Here is a 16,648-nt window from a genome sequence, read left to right on the forward strand (position 1 = left end):
TGCATTTTAACTGTGGTGCAAGGATAAAGTGTGTTTTAGGCTTAAAAGCCTAGTAGTTTGATTAGTCAAGTCACATCTGGGATATAGCATTTTACACTCAGCTACAAGATAAAAGTTAGGGTCCAGAAGGGTCTGCTTCCAAGTTGTATGATTCCATGTTCTGAGAGAGTCTGTAACAAATTGAACAGCCTATCAAAACCCTATTTGCACCCAGACAAAGGGCCCTTTAGAAAGTAGTGTCTGTGCATTGAACTGCATTCTATCATGAGAGCAATATTGGAATGGGGTGGTGGTGGAGATGGAGGAAAAAGAAGCCCTTAGGTTCATTGAGCTTCTGTTATGTCAATGTCAGATGCTCCATTAGCCTAATTTTTAAATTAGATGCTGTGTTTTCATGAACCATAACAATTATCTAGCAAATGCACTAAAATGTTCTTAGGTCTTGCAAGACATTGCATAGACAGGTATTTTCTCTAAAGAATTTTAGTGACCAATCAACATCCATAACTCACTCCCACCAACAGGATAGGTTCTACTCTCTGACTACTGGAATAGATATCACCAAAGACTGCCTGTCTGGCCACAACTTACCCCATACAGCTCGCATTTTGAGATGTCCAGAATATCATCTGCACCTGCCTCTCGGGCCTGTACAAAAGGGAAAGAGAGCATTGTAATTTGAACCTAATCAAAATGTGGAACTCACAGTTACACACTTAAAACAAAAAGAGACAACAAGCCAGAGAATGAGATTCTCTCAAACCTTCGTAAGCTGTATCTGCAATAACTTTCACACACCTTTGTGAGAAAATGAGAACGGGGCAGTGGTAGATGTGGTGGATTTGGATTTCCACAAGGCAATGATATGGTGCCACGTAAAAGGCTATTGCACAGTTCAGGAGCTCGTGGCACTGGAGGTACTGCATTATCAGATTGAGGATTGGCTAACACAAGACAAAAGAACAGTCAAGAATAATAAAACAAAGAACTGCAGATGCTGAAGATCTGCAACAAAAGAAAACAGATATTGCTGCAGAAGGGTCACTAGACTCGAAATGTTAACTCAGTCCCTCTCTCCAAAGATGCTGTCGATGTGCTGAGTTTCTCTAGCAATTGCTGTTTTTGCTTCAGGTAATGACACTTTTTCAGATTGGAAAGATACAATAAATGGAGTTCCACAACGTTCAGTCCTATGACTGTCATTATTTTCAATCTATATTAATGACTTGAAAGGGGGGCATAGTGCAATGTACCTAAATTTAATAATGACAGAAATAGGTGGGAGGGCACTTTATGATAAGGACATAAAGAATCTGCAAATGGCCATAGATACAACGAGTCAAAGACTTGACAAATGAAATTTAAAACACAGAACAGTACAGCACTGTTACAGGACCTTCGGCCCTTGATATTGTGCTGACCTTTTATCCTACTCTAAGATCAGACTAACTAACATACCCTTCATTTTACTATCATCCATGTGCCTATCCAAGAGTCACTTATATGTCCCTGATGTATCTGACTCTACTACCACTGCTGGCAGTGCATTCCACACACCCACCATTCTGTGTGTAAAAATCTACCTCTAACATCTCCCCTCAACCTTCCTCCAATCACCTTAAAATTATGCCCCCTCATGATACACATTCCTGACATGGGAAAAAAAAAGTCTTTGGTTATCCACTCTATCTATGCCTCTCATCATCTTGAACACCTTTATCAAGACACCTCTCAAGCCTCTTCGCTCCAATGAGAAAAGCCCTAGCTCCCTCAATCTTTCTTCTTAAGACATGCCCTCCAGTCCAGGCATCCTGTTAAATTTCCTCTGCACCCTCCCTAAAGCTTCCACATCTTTCCTATTACAAGGCAATCAGAACTGAACACAATATTCCAAGTGTGGTCTAATCATGGCTCTATAGACCTGCAGCATAACCTCATGGCTCCTAAATGCAATCCCCCTGTTAATGAAACTCAACACAACATACGCCTTCTTAACAATCCTATCAACTTGGGTGGCAACTTTGACGGATCTATGGACGTGGACACCGAGATCCCTCTGTACCTCCACAATGCCAAGAATCTTGCCTTTAACCCTGTATTCTACATTCAAATTCAACCTTCCAAAGTGAATGATTTCACACTTGTCCAGGTTGAACTATATCTGTCATTTATCAGCCCAGTTCTGCATCCTGTCAATTCCCGTTGGAATCAACTCCACCAACCTTCATGTCATCAGCAAACTTACTAACCCAACAGCACACAATCACAAAGTGCAGAGGTGTCAGAACTGATCCCTGCAAAACACCACTGGTCACCATGCTTAATGCTGAATACTGTCCAATTACCACCACCCTGTTTCTAATATGGGCCAGTCAATTCTGTATCCAAGTAACCAGATTTCCCTGCATCCCATGCCTCCTTACTTGCTGAATGAGCGTACCATGGGGAACCTTATCAAATGCTTTGCTAAAATCCATGTACACCACATACACTGCTCTACGTTCATCTATGTGTATTGTTACATCCTCAAAGAATTCAGTAAAGTTTGTGAGGCATGACCAGCCCTCACAAAGTTTGATTATCTGTTATCAAACGATGGTTTTCCAAGTAATCATAAATCCGGTCTCTCAGAATCCTCTCCAATACTTTGCCCACCACTGACGTAAGACTGACTGGTCTGTAGTTCCCAGAATTATTCCTAATCCCATTCTAGAACAAGGGAATATAATTTGCCAGCCTCCTACCATCTGGGCACTACTCCAGTGGACAGTGAGGATGCAAAAATTATCGCCAATGGCACAGCAATCTCTTCCCTTGGTTCCTGTAACAACCTAGGCTATATTTTTTGTTTAAGAATTGACCGACAGGTTTAGACAGTACATTTGGATCGGCTCAGGCTTGAAGGGCCGAAGGGGCTGTTCCTGGGCTGTAAATTTTCTTTGTTCTTTGTATATCCTGTTTGGCACAGGGGATTTATCTACCTTACGTTTTTCAAACATTTCAGCACATCCTCCTTCTTAATATCAATCTGTTCGAGCACATCAGTTTGTTTCACACTGTCCTTAGAAACGTCAAGGTCCCACTCACTAGTGAATTTTGAAGCAAAGTATTCATTAAAGACCTCCCCTACCTCCTCTGACTACAGGTGTAAGTTTCTTCCATTATCCCTGTCTGGCCCTAACCTCACTCTGGCCATCCTCTTACTCCTCACATAAGCATGGAATGCCTAAGGGTTTTCCTTAATCCTTCCTGCTGAAGCTTTTTCATGCCCCCTTCTAGCTCTCCAAAGTTCATTCTTCAGTTCCTTCCTTGTGACCCTCCAAAACCCTGTCTGATCCTTGCCTCCTCAACCTTAAGTAAGCTTCCTTTTTCCTCGACTAGATGTTCCACATCCCTTGTCACCCAAGGTTCTTTCAACATACCATCCCTTCCTTGTCTCAGTGGGACAAACCTGTCCAGCCCTTTCAGCACGTGCTCCTGAAACAACCTCCACATTTCTGGTGTCCCCTGAGAACATCTGTTCCCACCCCAGTTCCTGCTGAATAGCATTTTAATTTCCTTCCCCCCCCAACCGCGACCAATTAAATACTTTCCCATACCTTCTGCTCCTAACCCTCCCATATAGAGAAGGTCAGGGAGTTGTGACCACTATCACCAAAATGCTCTCCCATTGAGAGGTCTGACACCTGGCCTGGTTCATTGCCATGCACCAAATCCAATATGGCCTCTCCTCTAGTCGGCCTATCTACATATTGAGTCAGGAACCCTTCCTGGACACACCTGACAAAATCTGCTCCATCCAAATGACTTAAACTAAAAAGGTTCCGATTAATATTAGGGAAGCTCAAGTCAACCATGACAACAACCCTGCTACATCTGCACCTTTCCAAAATCTGTCTCCCAATCTGCTCATTGGTGTCTCTTTTGCTCTTTTGGGGGGAGGCTGTAGAAAACTCCCAATAAAGTGACTGCTCCTTTCCTGACTCCTCCCATACTGACTTAGTAGATAAAACCTCCTCGACAGCCTCCCTTTCCGTAGCTGTGATACTATCCCTGATTAGCAATACCATTCCTCCACCTCTTTTACCTCCCCTCCCCCATTCCTTTTGAAACATCTAAACCCTGGAACATCCAACTATATTTTCTGCCCCTGTGATATCCAAGTCTCCATAATGGCTACAACATCATAGTTCCAAGTACTGATCCATGCTCCAAGTTCATCACCCTTAACCCTGATACTTCTTGCATTAAAACTGACACACTTCAACCTATCGCACTGACTGCACCTTTGCCCTATCAAATGACTATCCCTTGTCACAGAACTCTGTGCACACTGTACTTGGCAATTCACTGCCTACTCCATCATCTGATCCGTAGCTCCAGTTCCCATCCCCTTGCCAATCTGGTTTTAACCCTCCAGAAGAACTCTAGCAAATCTCCCGCCCAAGAATATTAGTGTCCCTCCAGTTCAGGTGCAACCCGTCTCTCTTGTACACTTCCCACATTCCCCAAAAGGTATCCCAATGATCCCCATATCTGAAGCCCTCCCTCCTACACCAGCCCTGCAGCCACGTGATGATCTGCACTCGCTCTCTATTCCTAGCCTCACTACCTTGGCACCGGCAGCAATCCTGAGATTACTACTCTGCTCATCCTGCCTTCTAGGTTCCAACCTAACTCCCTATATTATTTTTTCAGGTCCTCCTTCCTTTCCCTACCTATGTCATTGATACTGATGGGTACCACGACTTTTGGGTGCTCTCCCTCCCCCTTAAGAATTTAATGTAAAAAAGTGTGAGGTCATACGCTTTGGTAGGAAAAATCATAATCAAGACTATTATCTAAAAAGAGAAAGAGCCCAAAGCACAGAAGGATCAATGTGTTCTTGTTCATGATACACAATGTTAGCACACAGGTGCAGCAAGCAATTAAGAAGGAAAATGGAATATTGTTTTTTCTTCTAAAGGATTTGAGTTTAAGAATAGGATAGGACATCGGTGGGGCTGTACCTGGAGTAAATTTAGGTTCCATATTTAAAACAGGATTTGCTGGTGTAGGAAGCAGTTAAAAAGAAATTCATTCCACAGATTCCTGGGATGAAGGAGTTTTCAAAAATGGTTAAATGGTTTTTGGGGAAAATCAATCACGATCTTATCAAATGGTGGGACAAGTTTGAGGGGCCAAATGGCTGACTGCTGCTCCTATTTCTCATTCTCCTGAGTCTTAACCTGTGCCTCTTAGTTCTGGACATTCCTATAAGAAATATCCACCCTGTCAAGTCCCCAGGATGCATGTGTTTTACATTGAGAAGCACAGAATGACTAAACAAAAAGATTCAAAGATTAAACATGTCAAATTATTTAAGGGGATGATAGAAAAATGCAACAGGGGGGAGGGAAAGCATCGGCATGATAATAGTCATGGTTTGGAGGTGCCAATGTTGGACTGGGGTGTGCAAAATTAAAAATCACACAACACCAGGTTTTAGTTCAACAGGTTTTAATTGGAAGCACCTAATGAAGGAGCGGCGCTCCAAAAGCTAGTGCTTCTAATTAAACTTGTTGGACTATAACCTGATGTTGCGATTTTTTGCATGATAATAGGGTATTAAGAGGTTTGTGTGTGGTAGAAACATCAGCATTGATTCAGTAGGCCCAAGTGGCCGGTTTTTGTGCTACTAGACTGTTATAAACCAGAGCAGCTACTTTAGCTGGAGCAGGTCAGTGGTTATAAACAGATTACACCACACTATGCTTTAGCAGTTACACAGCAACAGAATTACACCTCCATCCCCCACCCCACAACTATCTCCTCAGTGATGCAGACATTTCTAGGTCATAAAAAGAACCACTCAAATGCCTGAAGACTATTACAGAACCATTGGTGATAGGCACAGAAACATTTTCTCATGCCTGTCAAGTCCCAAACATTGCATAAAACTGCATGGATCATATAGCCAATAAACAGGTTGTTCAGCCCATAGAGCTGCTAGTTGTTTCTTCCTAGTCACTTTTCTCTTGTATACATGTCTAATTTCCTTTTGAAAGCATCCAAGTGATATACCTCAACCACTTCCTATAGGAAGTATAAATGCAAAGGAACAAATTGCTCATTTACTCATTAGGTTTATTAACGATTTTGTATTTACAGATCCGAGTTTTGAATCCTCCCAGAAGGTGAAACCTCTTCTCCACACCTACCCTGCAATTGCTATAACAGTTTAAGGAGCTCAACAGGCCACTCTTATGAAATAGCCAAACAATTCAATCTTTCCAAATTGCTGGGGTCCAAAGACTCTAGCAATCAAACAGGCTGGGATCTTCTTATGGTGGACAGGCAGAGTGTCAGAACTGAAGCCACTCAGTCAACCACCTCTTTATTTATAACAGAGTACAAGGCTCACTCCACTCTTGTAATCACAGTATTGTTTTAGAATAGCTTAATCCTTCAAGATATTCATAGTTCCAGGCATTCTTTCATTATCTTCAATGGGGCAGGGTGTTGAAGCTGAGAGGAAAATGCCTGGCTCTCTTCTGACTGGCTGATAATAGTGGCATCAAAACTATTGGCAAGTTGCCAGTTACAGTCGAGCTATGGATAAATGAGAAAGAAAAAGAGCTCTTCAAACCCACACACCCCATATTCCGTCACCCACAGGCGATTAAATATTTAATCCACATTGGGGGGAGAGGGGGTCGTGTGTGAGAGATGGGGCTGAAGGGTGAAATGGTATAGAATCACCCAATTTCTCTGGCTACCAATTTCTCTGGATCGAGAACAAGAGGACACAGGTGCAAAGTCATTGGTTAAAGAAATAACAACATTTCTTTATTGATGTTGACTCATTTGGAGTGAACATGTTGACTCATTTAGATTGATGAAAACAGATTTAGCTGAAGCACTGAATAGAGAATTCTGCAGCTTAATTGTCTAATTACGGAGAGAAGGTAACACTGGGTGATGGTGGTCATTTGGAGAACCAGCACAGATACAATAGGCTCATCTTACACTGCAACACTTCTGTGATTATGATTTAATATGGGGTAAAAGAATATAATTCTGCTCAATAGAGTGAGAAGTGTTAGGTTAAGCACATTCATTTCCATAACACAGCACTGTGAGGGGTGACATTGTAAACTTTTCACTGTACTTCTGTACTTGAGTACACATGACAATAAGCCTAATTTTAATTCTAAACTTGATCTGAACTGTGTTGCTACCTGGGCAGTATATTGCCCCACCTCCCTCTGCATATACAAACATAAAAGCCATCCAAAGTCTGCAGTCCATCTCTTTACCCACATCCCAGTTTTTCTAATTTTATCTACCTCCGTGCCACAGAGAATCCAGGTTCTCGACCTTTTTGCTGATCTCTAATCTCTTCCACACACCCCTGCTCTGTCCTTTCGTGCACCGTTCACTCCTCAAACACAGTTTCTTTGTCACAAGCTACTCCTTCGATCACTCAGCCTCTGCAACTTGCTCAGCATCACTGTCAACTCAACCATCTTCCTTCAAATCTCCCCCCGCATCTGTATCCGTCTTGGTTTGAGCTGAAAATGGCTGAGGCGAAAACCAGGGATCATGGGGTCTCCACTGCACTCAGCAGCTCTTTCCCTTGTCACCAAATGGGTCCAGCGACTTGGCTGTTACCATCTCCACTCACAGACAAAGGGGTTTCAAATGTGGGAGAAACAACTTGTCGATTATTGTCATCAACTTTAGGAGACGAGAATAAAGTCAGTTTCATTTCAGGGAAAAATACAAACACCCCATCGGATCGAAGAGCCGACATGGATTTAAATCATTCGGATGTGAAATGTTGACTGTGGGGAAAGAGACAGAGCCACAGATCAGACAGAGCCCTGTTCTTCGCCCCGCAGTCTCTCTCTCTCTCTCTGTCTCCTTGCTACCCCCATCATTACGATTCCACCATCATCTCCAACTCCCAGCCTGACTCTTCCCAGTCATCCCCATCTCCCTCTGCTCTCCAGCGGACCCCACACCCTCTCCCCTGGCCCCCCCATCTCCCACCCCCGACCTCACCCAGGCCTCACCAGGCATATCTGATATTCCAGTCGTTTCCGCGCCTCTTCGCTCTGCTTCTTCTTCCGAGTGAAGAGCATCATCTCGGGCCTAGCGAAGTTCCAAATTCCCCGCGGCCGGACAACAGCGGAGGCGACGAGGCAGCACCCCGGGGGCGGAGAAGCAGCAAGACAACGGCCCAGTCTCGAGGCGGGGCTCCTTTCCAGTGTCCCCGGGCCGGTCTGCAGCCAGAAAGCTCCCGCTAGATCCTCGTCCCAAACAGCGAGCGACAGCTCTCCAACTTCCACCTCCTATCACTCCTCCAGAGCTAACGAGTGTGCCGAGTGAGGCAAGAGGCACCGCCGATACCAACGGCATCAAACAGAAAACAAGGGGTGTCACTAACCGCGCACCTCCCAAAAAATCAACAAGTGTCGCAAGACGACAGCCCGGGGAACGGCAACATCAAGTTACAACACTGTGCAAACGTTCACTATGATTTTTCACTTGATTATTTACTGGATGTTTGAAACGTAGTTGACATTCGGATTTTCAAGTTGTGATTGTTTTGGTTTTACGAGCAAAACATTTGCGCAAGCGCAGTGCATCGGAAGTAGGCATGCACTGGTTACTGCCATATTTCTGAGCATGCTCAGTCAGGGTTAGCGCATGTGTATTTCTGGATTTGTGCAAGGCTTGATAGCAGCAAGTAACAATGTGGAGGAGACGATGTAGAACTAGGGTGGACAAAGTTAAAACTACACAACACCAGGTTATAGTTCAACAGTTTGTTTGGAAGCATGAATAGCGCTCCGAATACTAATGCTTTCAAATAAACCTGTTGGTCAACAACCTGCTATTGTGTGACTTTTAAACTCTGTCGTCACTGGCCACATTCAAAATGGCGCTCTCCCCGTGCCCTTGGAAACCTCGCGAGAGTTTACTGGGTATATAAAGCTGCGAGAGTCAGCGCTGTTTCTCTTCAGCTGCTCCTGTCGGTGACGGTGTAACTTTTTCTCGGTCGTCCCGAACCCGGGTTCATCCGACACCGAAACCGCGCGCCAGTGCACTACCCGCGAGGATGCCTCCCAAATTCGATCCCAACGAAGTTAAAATCGGTGTGTACGTAATGGATGGGGGAGGCTGCAGGGCCTGGGGTTAGGGGCGGGGGAGGCCATGCGCTTAGGCCCGGGCACGTGTCCCGTGTGTCAGCGCGGATTCTGGGCCACTGGCTGCACTCCCGGGTAAGTGTGTCTCCGTTCACGGAATGGCAGCAGTTTGAGGTGTTCCTACTGGTGCTGTTCTGTTCTCAGCTTCAGCTAAGTTTCCTCATTACACTTTTACGATCTGAGATCTTGAATACTCTCTGGGCACACTGTACTACCCTTTTATTGTACTTGTAGTTGATGTTTCCTTTTGTTTCCTTTTCAAATTAACAAAAACGCTCGATAAATCCGAGCGTCTGGGTTATTTTGTTTGCGATTGCTGCTGCACAAAGGCTTGCTGCAGGCTGATTGTCAAACACTTCTGAGTTCTCATGTTTTGTTTCTTTGGATTTGTAAATGGAGGGATGCAGTAAATAGCACTAATCCATGGGTGGGATAAAGCAACAATTTTCATTGTAAGAATGTTGCCTTTAGTCTCCTATTCATGTTGTGCAGTGTCCAATTTTGGGCATAGTTCAGGATTAAGATCAGGTTCTTCACTCGGGCATGTATCTGTGTAGTGTGTGGTGCTGGAAAAGTACAGCAGGTCATGCAGCATCCGAGGAGCAGGAAAATCGACGTTTTGGGCCGGAGCCCCTGATGAAGGCTTTATGCCCAAAACATCGATTCTCCTGCTCCTCGGATGCTGTCTAACCTGCTGTGCTTTTCCGGGAACACACACTCCACTCTGATCTCCAGTATCTGCAGACCTCGCTGTCTCCTACGAATCTACGGTATTCTCTTAAAAGCTGTGCATGTATGGCCATGAAGTTGAGATGAGACTAGGATTGGAAAATTGAATTGAGGGGTTTAGTACAGCTGCAATCTTGTTAATAGTGGAGCAAACTTGAGGGGCTTTGTCGTGTGTACATGTTCTTGTAGGTCCTGAAATACTTTTGCTAATTCCATCATTCAAGAAAACATAAGGGTCTGTTTCTATGGTGTGACTCTTGACAGTAGTGCTCAATTTTTTTCACTACCACACATGTATTGTCTAAGGGCAGCTGATGACTGATATTGCTTTTTCCTTAAACTCAAGATTACTTTTTAAACAATGATGTTTAACTGCAATGAATTTAATGTGAACAGACCTGCAAGTTGCTTCTGCTTGGAGTATTTGATTGTCAGGATTTTTTCAGTTGCTGAACTGTTGTAACTAATATATATTTTGATTGGGAATTTTGTCAGGCTCAATTATTCTGGTAGCTTCGTGTTTGTAAAACCTGTGGGTTTTGTCTTTTGTGCATATGTAGTGTATCTCCGATGTACTGGGGGTGAAGTTGGTGCTACTTCATCACTGGCTCCCAAGATTGGCCCACTGGGTCTGGTGAGTCTCTGCTCTTTTTTAATAGTGATTTCAGACTTAAGCTAGTAACCTTTTTACTTTTAAATATGCTGTTTCGTTTCCTTTGCTCAGTCTCCCAAGAAAGTAGGTGATGACATTGCCAAGGCTACAGGTGACTGGAAAGGACTGCGTATAACTATCAAACTGACTATTCAAAATCGACAGGCACAGGTATGAAGGGGCATCATTTTTACAGCTGTAAATTTTGTTTAAACCCTATCAGAACAGTGTGTTCTCAAGAACTAGAGCTATGTATAGCAAAGTAACGTGACTATTGCAAGGTTCAGTTAATGTATCTGAGGTGTTCCAGATACAGCTTTGTTTAGGTCTTGCCTATTAAGCCGGCCTCCTTGCTTGTGCGTCCTAGGTCAGTTGCCTTTTCCTGCTAAGACATCTGTGTTGCAATATAATATAGCTGGCTTTGGTTATCAATGTATTTGTGAAATCCTAGGCAATCTAGTCATTATATATTGCAAGAAATGCAACATGTCTTGCATGATGTTTCCCGGGGGTGGTTTATGTTGGGTGTTCCTGAAGAGACTACAAATCTAATGTAGTATTTGGTTTAGGTTAAAAGACAGGAATCAGTGTGCAGTTTTAAGATGATGCAAACTCTTGAAAGTAACTGGTGATTTATTTTGAATTTTACATGTGAATACATCAGTCAATCATAAATTGTTATAGTCGATTGGAGCTATTAACCCATAATGTTCTAATATGTATAGAGCAGGTTTTGGGCTTTGTCATGCAAGTAACCTGGGAAAATGAATTGAGAGCTTGATTTTATTATTCTGATTGAACTCTTGGGTGTTGAGTAAGCCAGACATTGTATGTGGCTTGAGGTAGTGGAAGCGGTGTAGTACCTGATTATATTTGTTGCAGCTGTCAAGCTGGAAGTTGTGCTTACCAAGCATTTGTTTAGCTTTAACTGTTGCTTGCACTGGTCAGAATAGTTTTGTTGTGGGTGGAATATATTTAAATCTCCATTTGGATATGGGGCCAATGATCATTCTGAACTACTCTGCAATGTCCATTGGACATGGGGGATGTAGCTGAGTAAATAGAGCAAGTGACAGTAGAGTGAAGTGTTGAAGCTAAGAATGTAAAAAGTCTTCCAGTCCTGTTCCAAACTATGTTATCATCCAGCACTGACAGCTGTTGTTCTCACTCCTTTTTAGATTGAAGTTGTTCCATCAGCTTCTGCCCTCATCATCAAAGCTCTGAAGGAGCCTCCTCGTGATAGGAAGAAGCAAAAGAACAGTAAGTGGCTCTGCAGGGTTTGAGAGGGTATGGTGCTTCAGTTTGACCCTTCTGTGCAATGTTGCTTATGATAAAAAGTTAATTATGCAAGAAGAATGCTTTCTACTTGTCCCTTAAATTCTGTATGCTAGAAAACTGCACATCACAGCCTGCCAGGCTCCCATGGGAATTGCTGGCATTTGATGTAGGTTTGCTTGCTGAGCTGGAAGGTTCATTTCCAGACACATTGGTACCCTCCTAGGTAACATCCTCAGTGGGCCTTGGGCGAAGCATTTGACTGACTTTTGACTTGTTTCTCTCTCCCTCACTGAACTGCAGAAGTTGTAAATCCCTGCAGTTGAAATCTGAAACTAAATTCGGTCTGCTGTTCTTTGAGCACTGAATTTTCCTGGCATTGGTTCACTTGGTCTGCTCTTAGGCAGAGGATTCTGTATTGACTAGAGCTGATTTTTGTCTTCCAGTCAAACACAGTGGCAGCATCACCTTCGATGAAGTGGTTGCTATTGCCCGGCAAATGAGGCACCGTTCTCTGGCCAGGGAACTTGCAGGTGGGTGCGGACTGTAATGGGTAGTCTTGTGTATTTTATGTACTTTGGTGTCAAACTTGATTACATCTTTCGGCTAAAGGGTTGACATTTAATGATGTGTTTAAAGGGCTTCCAACTCAACCACCCAGGATTAACATGGCAGCTGGTGCTTTTGGGCACTTGCTCCTTATTCCACTCCAACCAGTGTTGGTCAGTTTGAGATTTCAGTGTAGAGTGGTGGGGGAAATGGGAAGGCTACACTGTTGAAAAATGTGACTGGCACGCATCCTTTGGTGGATGAGCATTGCACTGAATCAGACCTTAAGCCAGTTGGTAAGGCCTTGGTGCCTCACTTTTTTTATTTACAATAGGATCTGGAAGAAATGTGTGCACATCCATTTTATGAATTCAGGTTTTAATGTGACAGATCTTTCACATTTGATCTGAAAAACGGTCAAACCTTCAGGGAACAAGTCATGGGTTTAACTTTTTTTGCACATGTAAATACAGCATTTGATAAATTAATGAAAAGACTAAATCTTGCTTGGAAATGCAGGAACTGTGAAGGAGATTCTGGGAACTGCTCAGTCCATTGGTTGCAACATTGATGGCAAACACCCTCACAGTGTGATTGAGGATATCAACCAGGGCAAGATTGAGGTTCCCTCAGTAAGTTTGTTTTTAGATTGCATTGGACTAATTTGATTTCTAACTTGTTTGACCAAATCACTTACTTTCTCTCTTCCTTCCAACAGGAATAAAATGGAGGTGCCGAGTTTCCAAATAAAGCATTTTTAAAAAAAATTTGGTGTTTGAATCTTTATAATTTCAAACTTTAGCTGAAATTCTCAAATCAATTGATCATTGGAGGTCCAGGTTTCCAAAAGAATCTGATTATGCTGTTTGTACTCACTCCATCCAGTTTAGGATATTTGATGGCTTTAACCACAATCTTCTCATGCAAGTGTGATTTGGTGGTCTGTCTTCCTCATGTACAATAATTTTGTGCTTGTGTGAAGTGTTGGCAATTGGAGTTCAGCATGCAGTAAAGCCAGGAACAGAATTTTGCTGTACAGCTTGTTAGGTCTACATTGGCTATTTTGTTCAATGCAATCTAGTAGATTTTGGTAGTGGAAATCAAACTGTTCTAGCTGCTGCTATGGCCCCAGTACATAGCTACAATCTGACACCATCTGTAGAGAGAGCTAGTAAAGTTGCACCTCTATTAATACTTTCAATGGCTTTCATTCTTTTGCTAGTCAGTCCTTTCATCTTGCTCCTCCATCCTTTAGTGTCATTCTTTACAGCACTTGAAAGCCCTGCAGTCAGGAATCTGATGTGCTGGTTGGAGTCTACATAAACATCTATCCTCTAACTTTTGATTCCCTTGCCAGACTAGTACTTTAGTCTCTGCCTTCCTACCTTCATCTGGCTTTAAAAAACGACCTGACTAGCTACCACCTCTTAAGATATATATATCTACTACCCAGTTTAGACAAATCACTTTTGATCTGACCACTACTCTCCTCAGCTATTGTAATACCTTTTTATCTTCACTGTCACTGGCTCATTCCAGTTTGCTGGTATGGCATCTCAACACATTAATAATGCAAGAGTGAAATCTTTTGAATAAATTATTCAGTTTCAATTTTACAAAAACAAGGGTTAACAAAGTAGAAAAGCTTTGTTTTGCAAACTATACAAAAACAAACAGCAGTGTACAGTTCCAGCTCTGCCTTCCTGTACTCCCAATGTAACAATGCCCTGGAATGGCCATGGAAATGGATCTTTGTAATAGTGGCCAATCTTCAAACACCACATTTACAGATATTAGTTTTCTACATCATCTTCCTCGTTTTCAATCTCCTTTTGATCATCATCTACCATTTTCACCTCTTCGCTGTCTTCCTCATTCTCATCTTCCTTGCTCTTGTCTTGTTCATCATTCTCTGGCTTTTTATCTTTTTTCTTCTGTTCTGAAGCTTCCTTTTTACCTTTCTGCTCTCGCTTGTAAACTGGGGAAAAGAGGCAAAATCAGTAAAAGATGAAATCTTAAATTTTGGAAACTGTTTAAAGTCCCTAGATGGAAAATAGATCAATTTGACATCTGAATGCTGAAAAATCAACTTACAAAGGCAGAAAACAACTTGGAGTGATTGAAGCACTGGATATCAAAAGCAAATTTTAGAAATTATGAAAGACAAAAATGGAAACAATATACATCATATTCCTATGATAAACAAGAAACCACTTATTTACCCCACACTAAGTCTGGTGTCATTAATTGTAGGTACACAAGAAATTAAATCTGAGCTGCCTTTCACATTTCAACATCTCCAATAAATCTATGGCACCACAAAAATGAGTTATCATATTGGCAAAGAGAAGTATGCTTTTAGCTGACATACAGACTGGATGTTGTTTCTGATTTATCTGAAGTACTTGTCTAAGGATATGGCTTTTAACTCAAGAGATTATTGTTCCACTGATGCATAAAACTGGTAGGGAGCACTAAATTAGGGGACATTAATACAAGATAATCAAGTATGAATCCGAGTACAGAATTCCAGGAAAACATAAAAAGTTAGAATGTGAACACGTTAATTGCCATTTGCTGAAGAGCACCTCCGACATATCACATTTGGCAATTGTAAGTATTTATTTATTTTACACCCAAAAGATCTATTTGACAATGCCCACTAATTGTTGACTCCCAATCAATAGAAGCTGTTTCTCTCTGTTAACCCTATCTGCTTAAGAATGTTCAATCAAATAGAGTTACAGGTGTGCAGCACAGAAACAGACCATTCGGTCAAATTCTTCCATGCTGACCAGATCTCCCAACCTAATCAGTTCCACTTGCCAGTACCTGGCCTGTATCCCTCCAAACGCTTCCTATTCATATACGCATCCAGATGCCTCCACCGCTTCCTCTGGCAATGTCCTATACAGCTGCAGCATGCGGTCCCAAATCCTGTACTCAATGCTCTGACCAATAAAGGCAAGCATACCAAACACCACCTTCACTATCTTTTCTACCTGTGACTCCACTTTCAAGGAGCTATGAACCGTACTCCAAGGTCTCTTTGTTCAGCAACACTCGCTAGGACCTTAACATTAAGTGTATAAGTCCTGCTAAGATTTGCTTTCCCAAAATGCAGCACCTCGCATTTATCCCAATTCCATCTGCCATGCCACAGCCCATTCACCCATCTGATCAAGTTCCTGTCATAATTTGAAGTAACCTTCGCTGTCCACTATTCCAATTTTGATGCCATCTGCAAAATTACTAACTATACCTCTTATATGATTTGGACGTGAGCATAAGTGACAAAAAGTAGTGGACCCAACACTGAACCTTATGGCATACCACTGGTCACAGGCCTCCAGTCTGAAAAACAACCCTCCACCACCACCCTCTGTCTTCTACCTTTGAGCCAGTTCTGTATTCAAATGGCTAGTTCTCCCTGTATTCCATGAGATCTAACCTTGCTTATCAGTCTTCCACGGGGAACCTGATGAACAGCTTACTGAAGTCCATGTAGATCATGTCTACTGCTCTGCCCTCAATCCTCTTTGTTATTTCTTCAAAAAACTCAATTAAGTGGCTAATGTACCACTTTTTAAGAAAGGTGGGAGAGAGAAAGCAGGAAATTATAGACCAGTTAGTCTGACTTAAGTGGTGGGAAAGATGCTGGAGTATATTCTAAAGGATGAAATTACAACACATCTAGATAGTAGTAACAGGATAGGTCAGAGTCAGCATAGATTTATGAAGGGGAAATCATGCTTGACTAATCTGGAATTTTTTGAGGATGTAACTCTGAAGATGGACGAGGGAGATCCAGTAGATGTAGTTTACCTGGACGTTCAGAAAGCTTTTGATAAAGTCCCACATAGGAGGTTAGTTAGCAAAATTAGGGCGCATGGTATTGGGGACAAAGTACTAACTTGGATTGAAAGTTGGTTGGCTGACAGGAAACAAAGAGTAGTGATAAATGGCTCCATTTCGGAATGGCAGGCATTGGCCAGTAGGGTACCGCAGGGATCAGTGTTGGGACCGCAGCTTTTTACAATATATATTAATGATAAAGAAGATGGTATTAGTAATAACATTAGCAAATTTGCTGATGATACTAAGCTGGGTGGCAGGGTGAAATGTGAGGAGGATGTTAGGAGATTACAGGGTGACCTGGACAAGTTAGGTGAGTGGTCAGATGCATGGCAGATGCAGTTTAATGTGGATAAATGTATGCTTATCCACTTTGGTGGCAAGAACAGAAAGG

At 42.5% G+C, this 16,648-nt stretch overlaps 3 protein-coding genes across 13 annotated transcripts in view; 1 reads left to right on the forward strand and 2 right to left on the reverse strand.

Annotated features, from left to right (window-relative positions):
• lrsam1 (leucine rich repeat and sterile alpha motif containing 1) overlaps positions 1-8,824 on the reverse strand; it is a 91,762-nt gene extending 82,938 nt beyond the window's left edge. For 2 of the 4 annotated variants that reach the window (XR_006315982.1, XM_043719876.1), the window contains exons 1-2: positions 8,058-8,821; positions 592-648 (exon numbers count right to left, since the gene is read on the reverse strand). Coding sequence is in view for 3 of the 4 variants with exons in the window: in XM_043719876.1 (XP_043575811.1) it covers positions 592-648; positions 8,058-8,129 (129 nt within the window). In the remaining variant the exon portion in view is untranslated. Of the gene's footprint in view, positions 1-591; positions 649-8,057 lie in introns of all 4 variants that reach the window. The other 2 variants (XM_043719878.1, XM_043719877.1) reach the window with 1 other exon arrangement.
• A 167-nt stretch (positions 8,825-8,991) lies between these two features.
• rpl12 (ribosomal protein L12) lies at positions 8,992-13,229 on the forward strand. Its single transcript, XM_043719883.1, has 7 exons — positions 8,992-9,143; positions 10,484-10,557; positions 10,648-10,746; positions 11,754-11,835; positions 12,297-12,383; positions 12,919-13,031; positions 13,118-13,229. The coding sequence occupies exons 1-7, from the start codon at positions 9,107-9,109 to the stop codon at positions 13,121-13,123; spliced, it is 498 nt and encodes a 165-aa protein (XP_043575818.1). The 5' UTR covers positions 8,992-9,106; the 3' UTR covers positions 13,124-13,229.
• Positions 13,230-13,983: 754 nt separating this feature from the next.
• Positions 13,984-16,648, reverse strand: part of pole3 (polymerase (DNA directed), epsilon 3 (p17 subunit)) — a 14,029-nt gene continuing 11,364 nt past the window's right edge. For all 8 annotated transcript variants that reach the window (XM_043719884.1, XM_043719886.1, XM_043719891.1 and 5 more), the window contains exon 5: positions 13,984-14,377. In XM_043719884.1, the coding sequence (XP_043575819.1) occupies positions 14,193-14,377 (185 nt within the window). In that variant the 3' untranslated portion in view covers positions 13,984-14,192. The remainder of the gene's footprint in view (positions 14,378-16,648) is intronic.

Source organism: Chiloscyllium plagiosum, chromosome 30 (assembly GCF_004010195.1).
Source record: "Chiloscyllium plagiosum isolate BGI_BamShark_2017 chromosome 30, ASM401019v2, whole genome shotgun sequence".
NCBI lineage: Eukaryota > Metazoa > Chordata > Chondrichthyes > Orectolobiformes > Hemiscylliidae > Chiloscyllium > Chiloscyllium plagiosum.

Coding starts and splice junctions, on each gene's coding strand:
- rpl12 (XM_043719883.1), top strand. CDS start 9,107: ATGCCTCCCAAATTCGATCCCAACGAAGTTAAAATCG. Junction 11,836..12,296: donor TAGGAAGAAGCAAAAGAACA/GTAAGTGGCTCT, acceptor TTTGTCTTCCAG/TCAAACACAGTGGCAGCATC. Junction 12,384..12,918: donor TCTGGCCAGGGAACTTGCAG/GTGGGTGCGGAC, acceptor TTGGAAATGCAG/GAACTGTGAAGGAGATTCTG.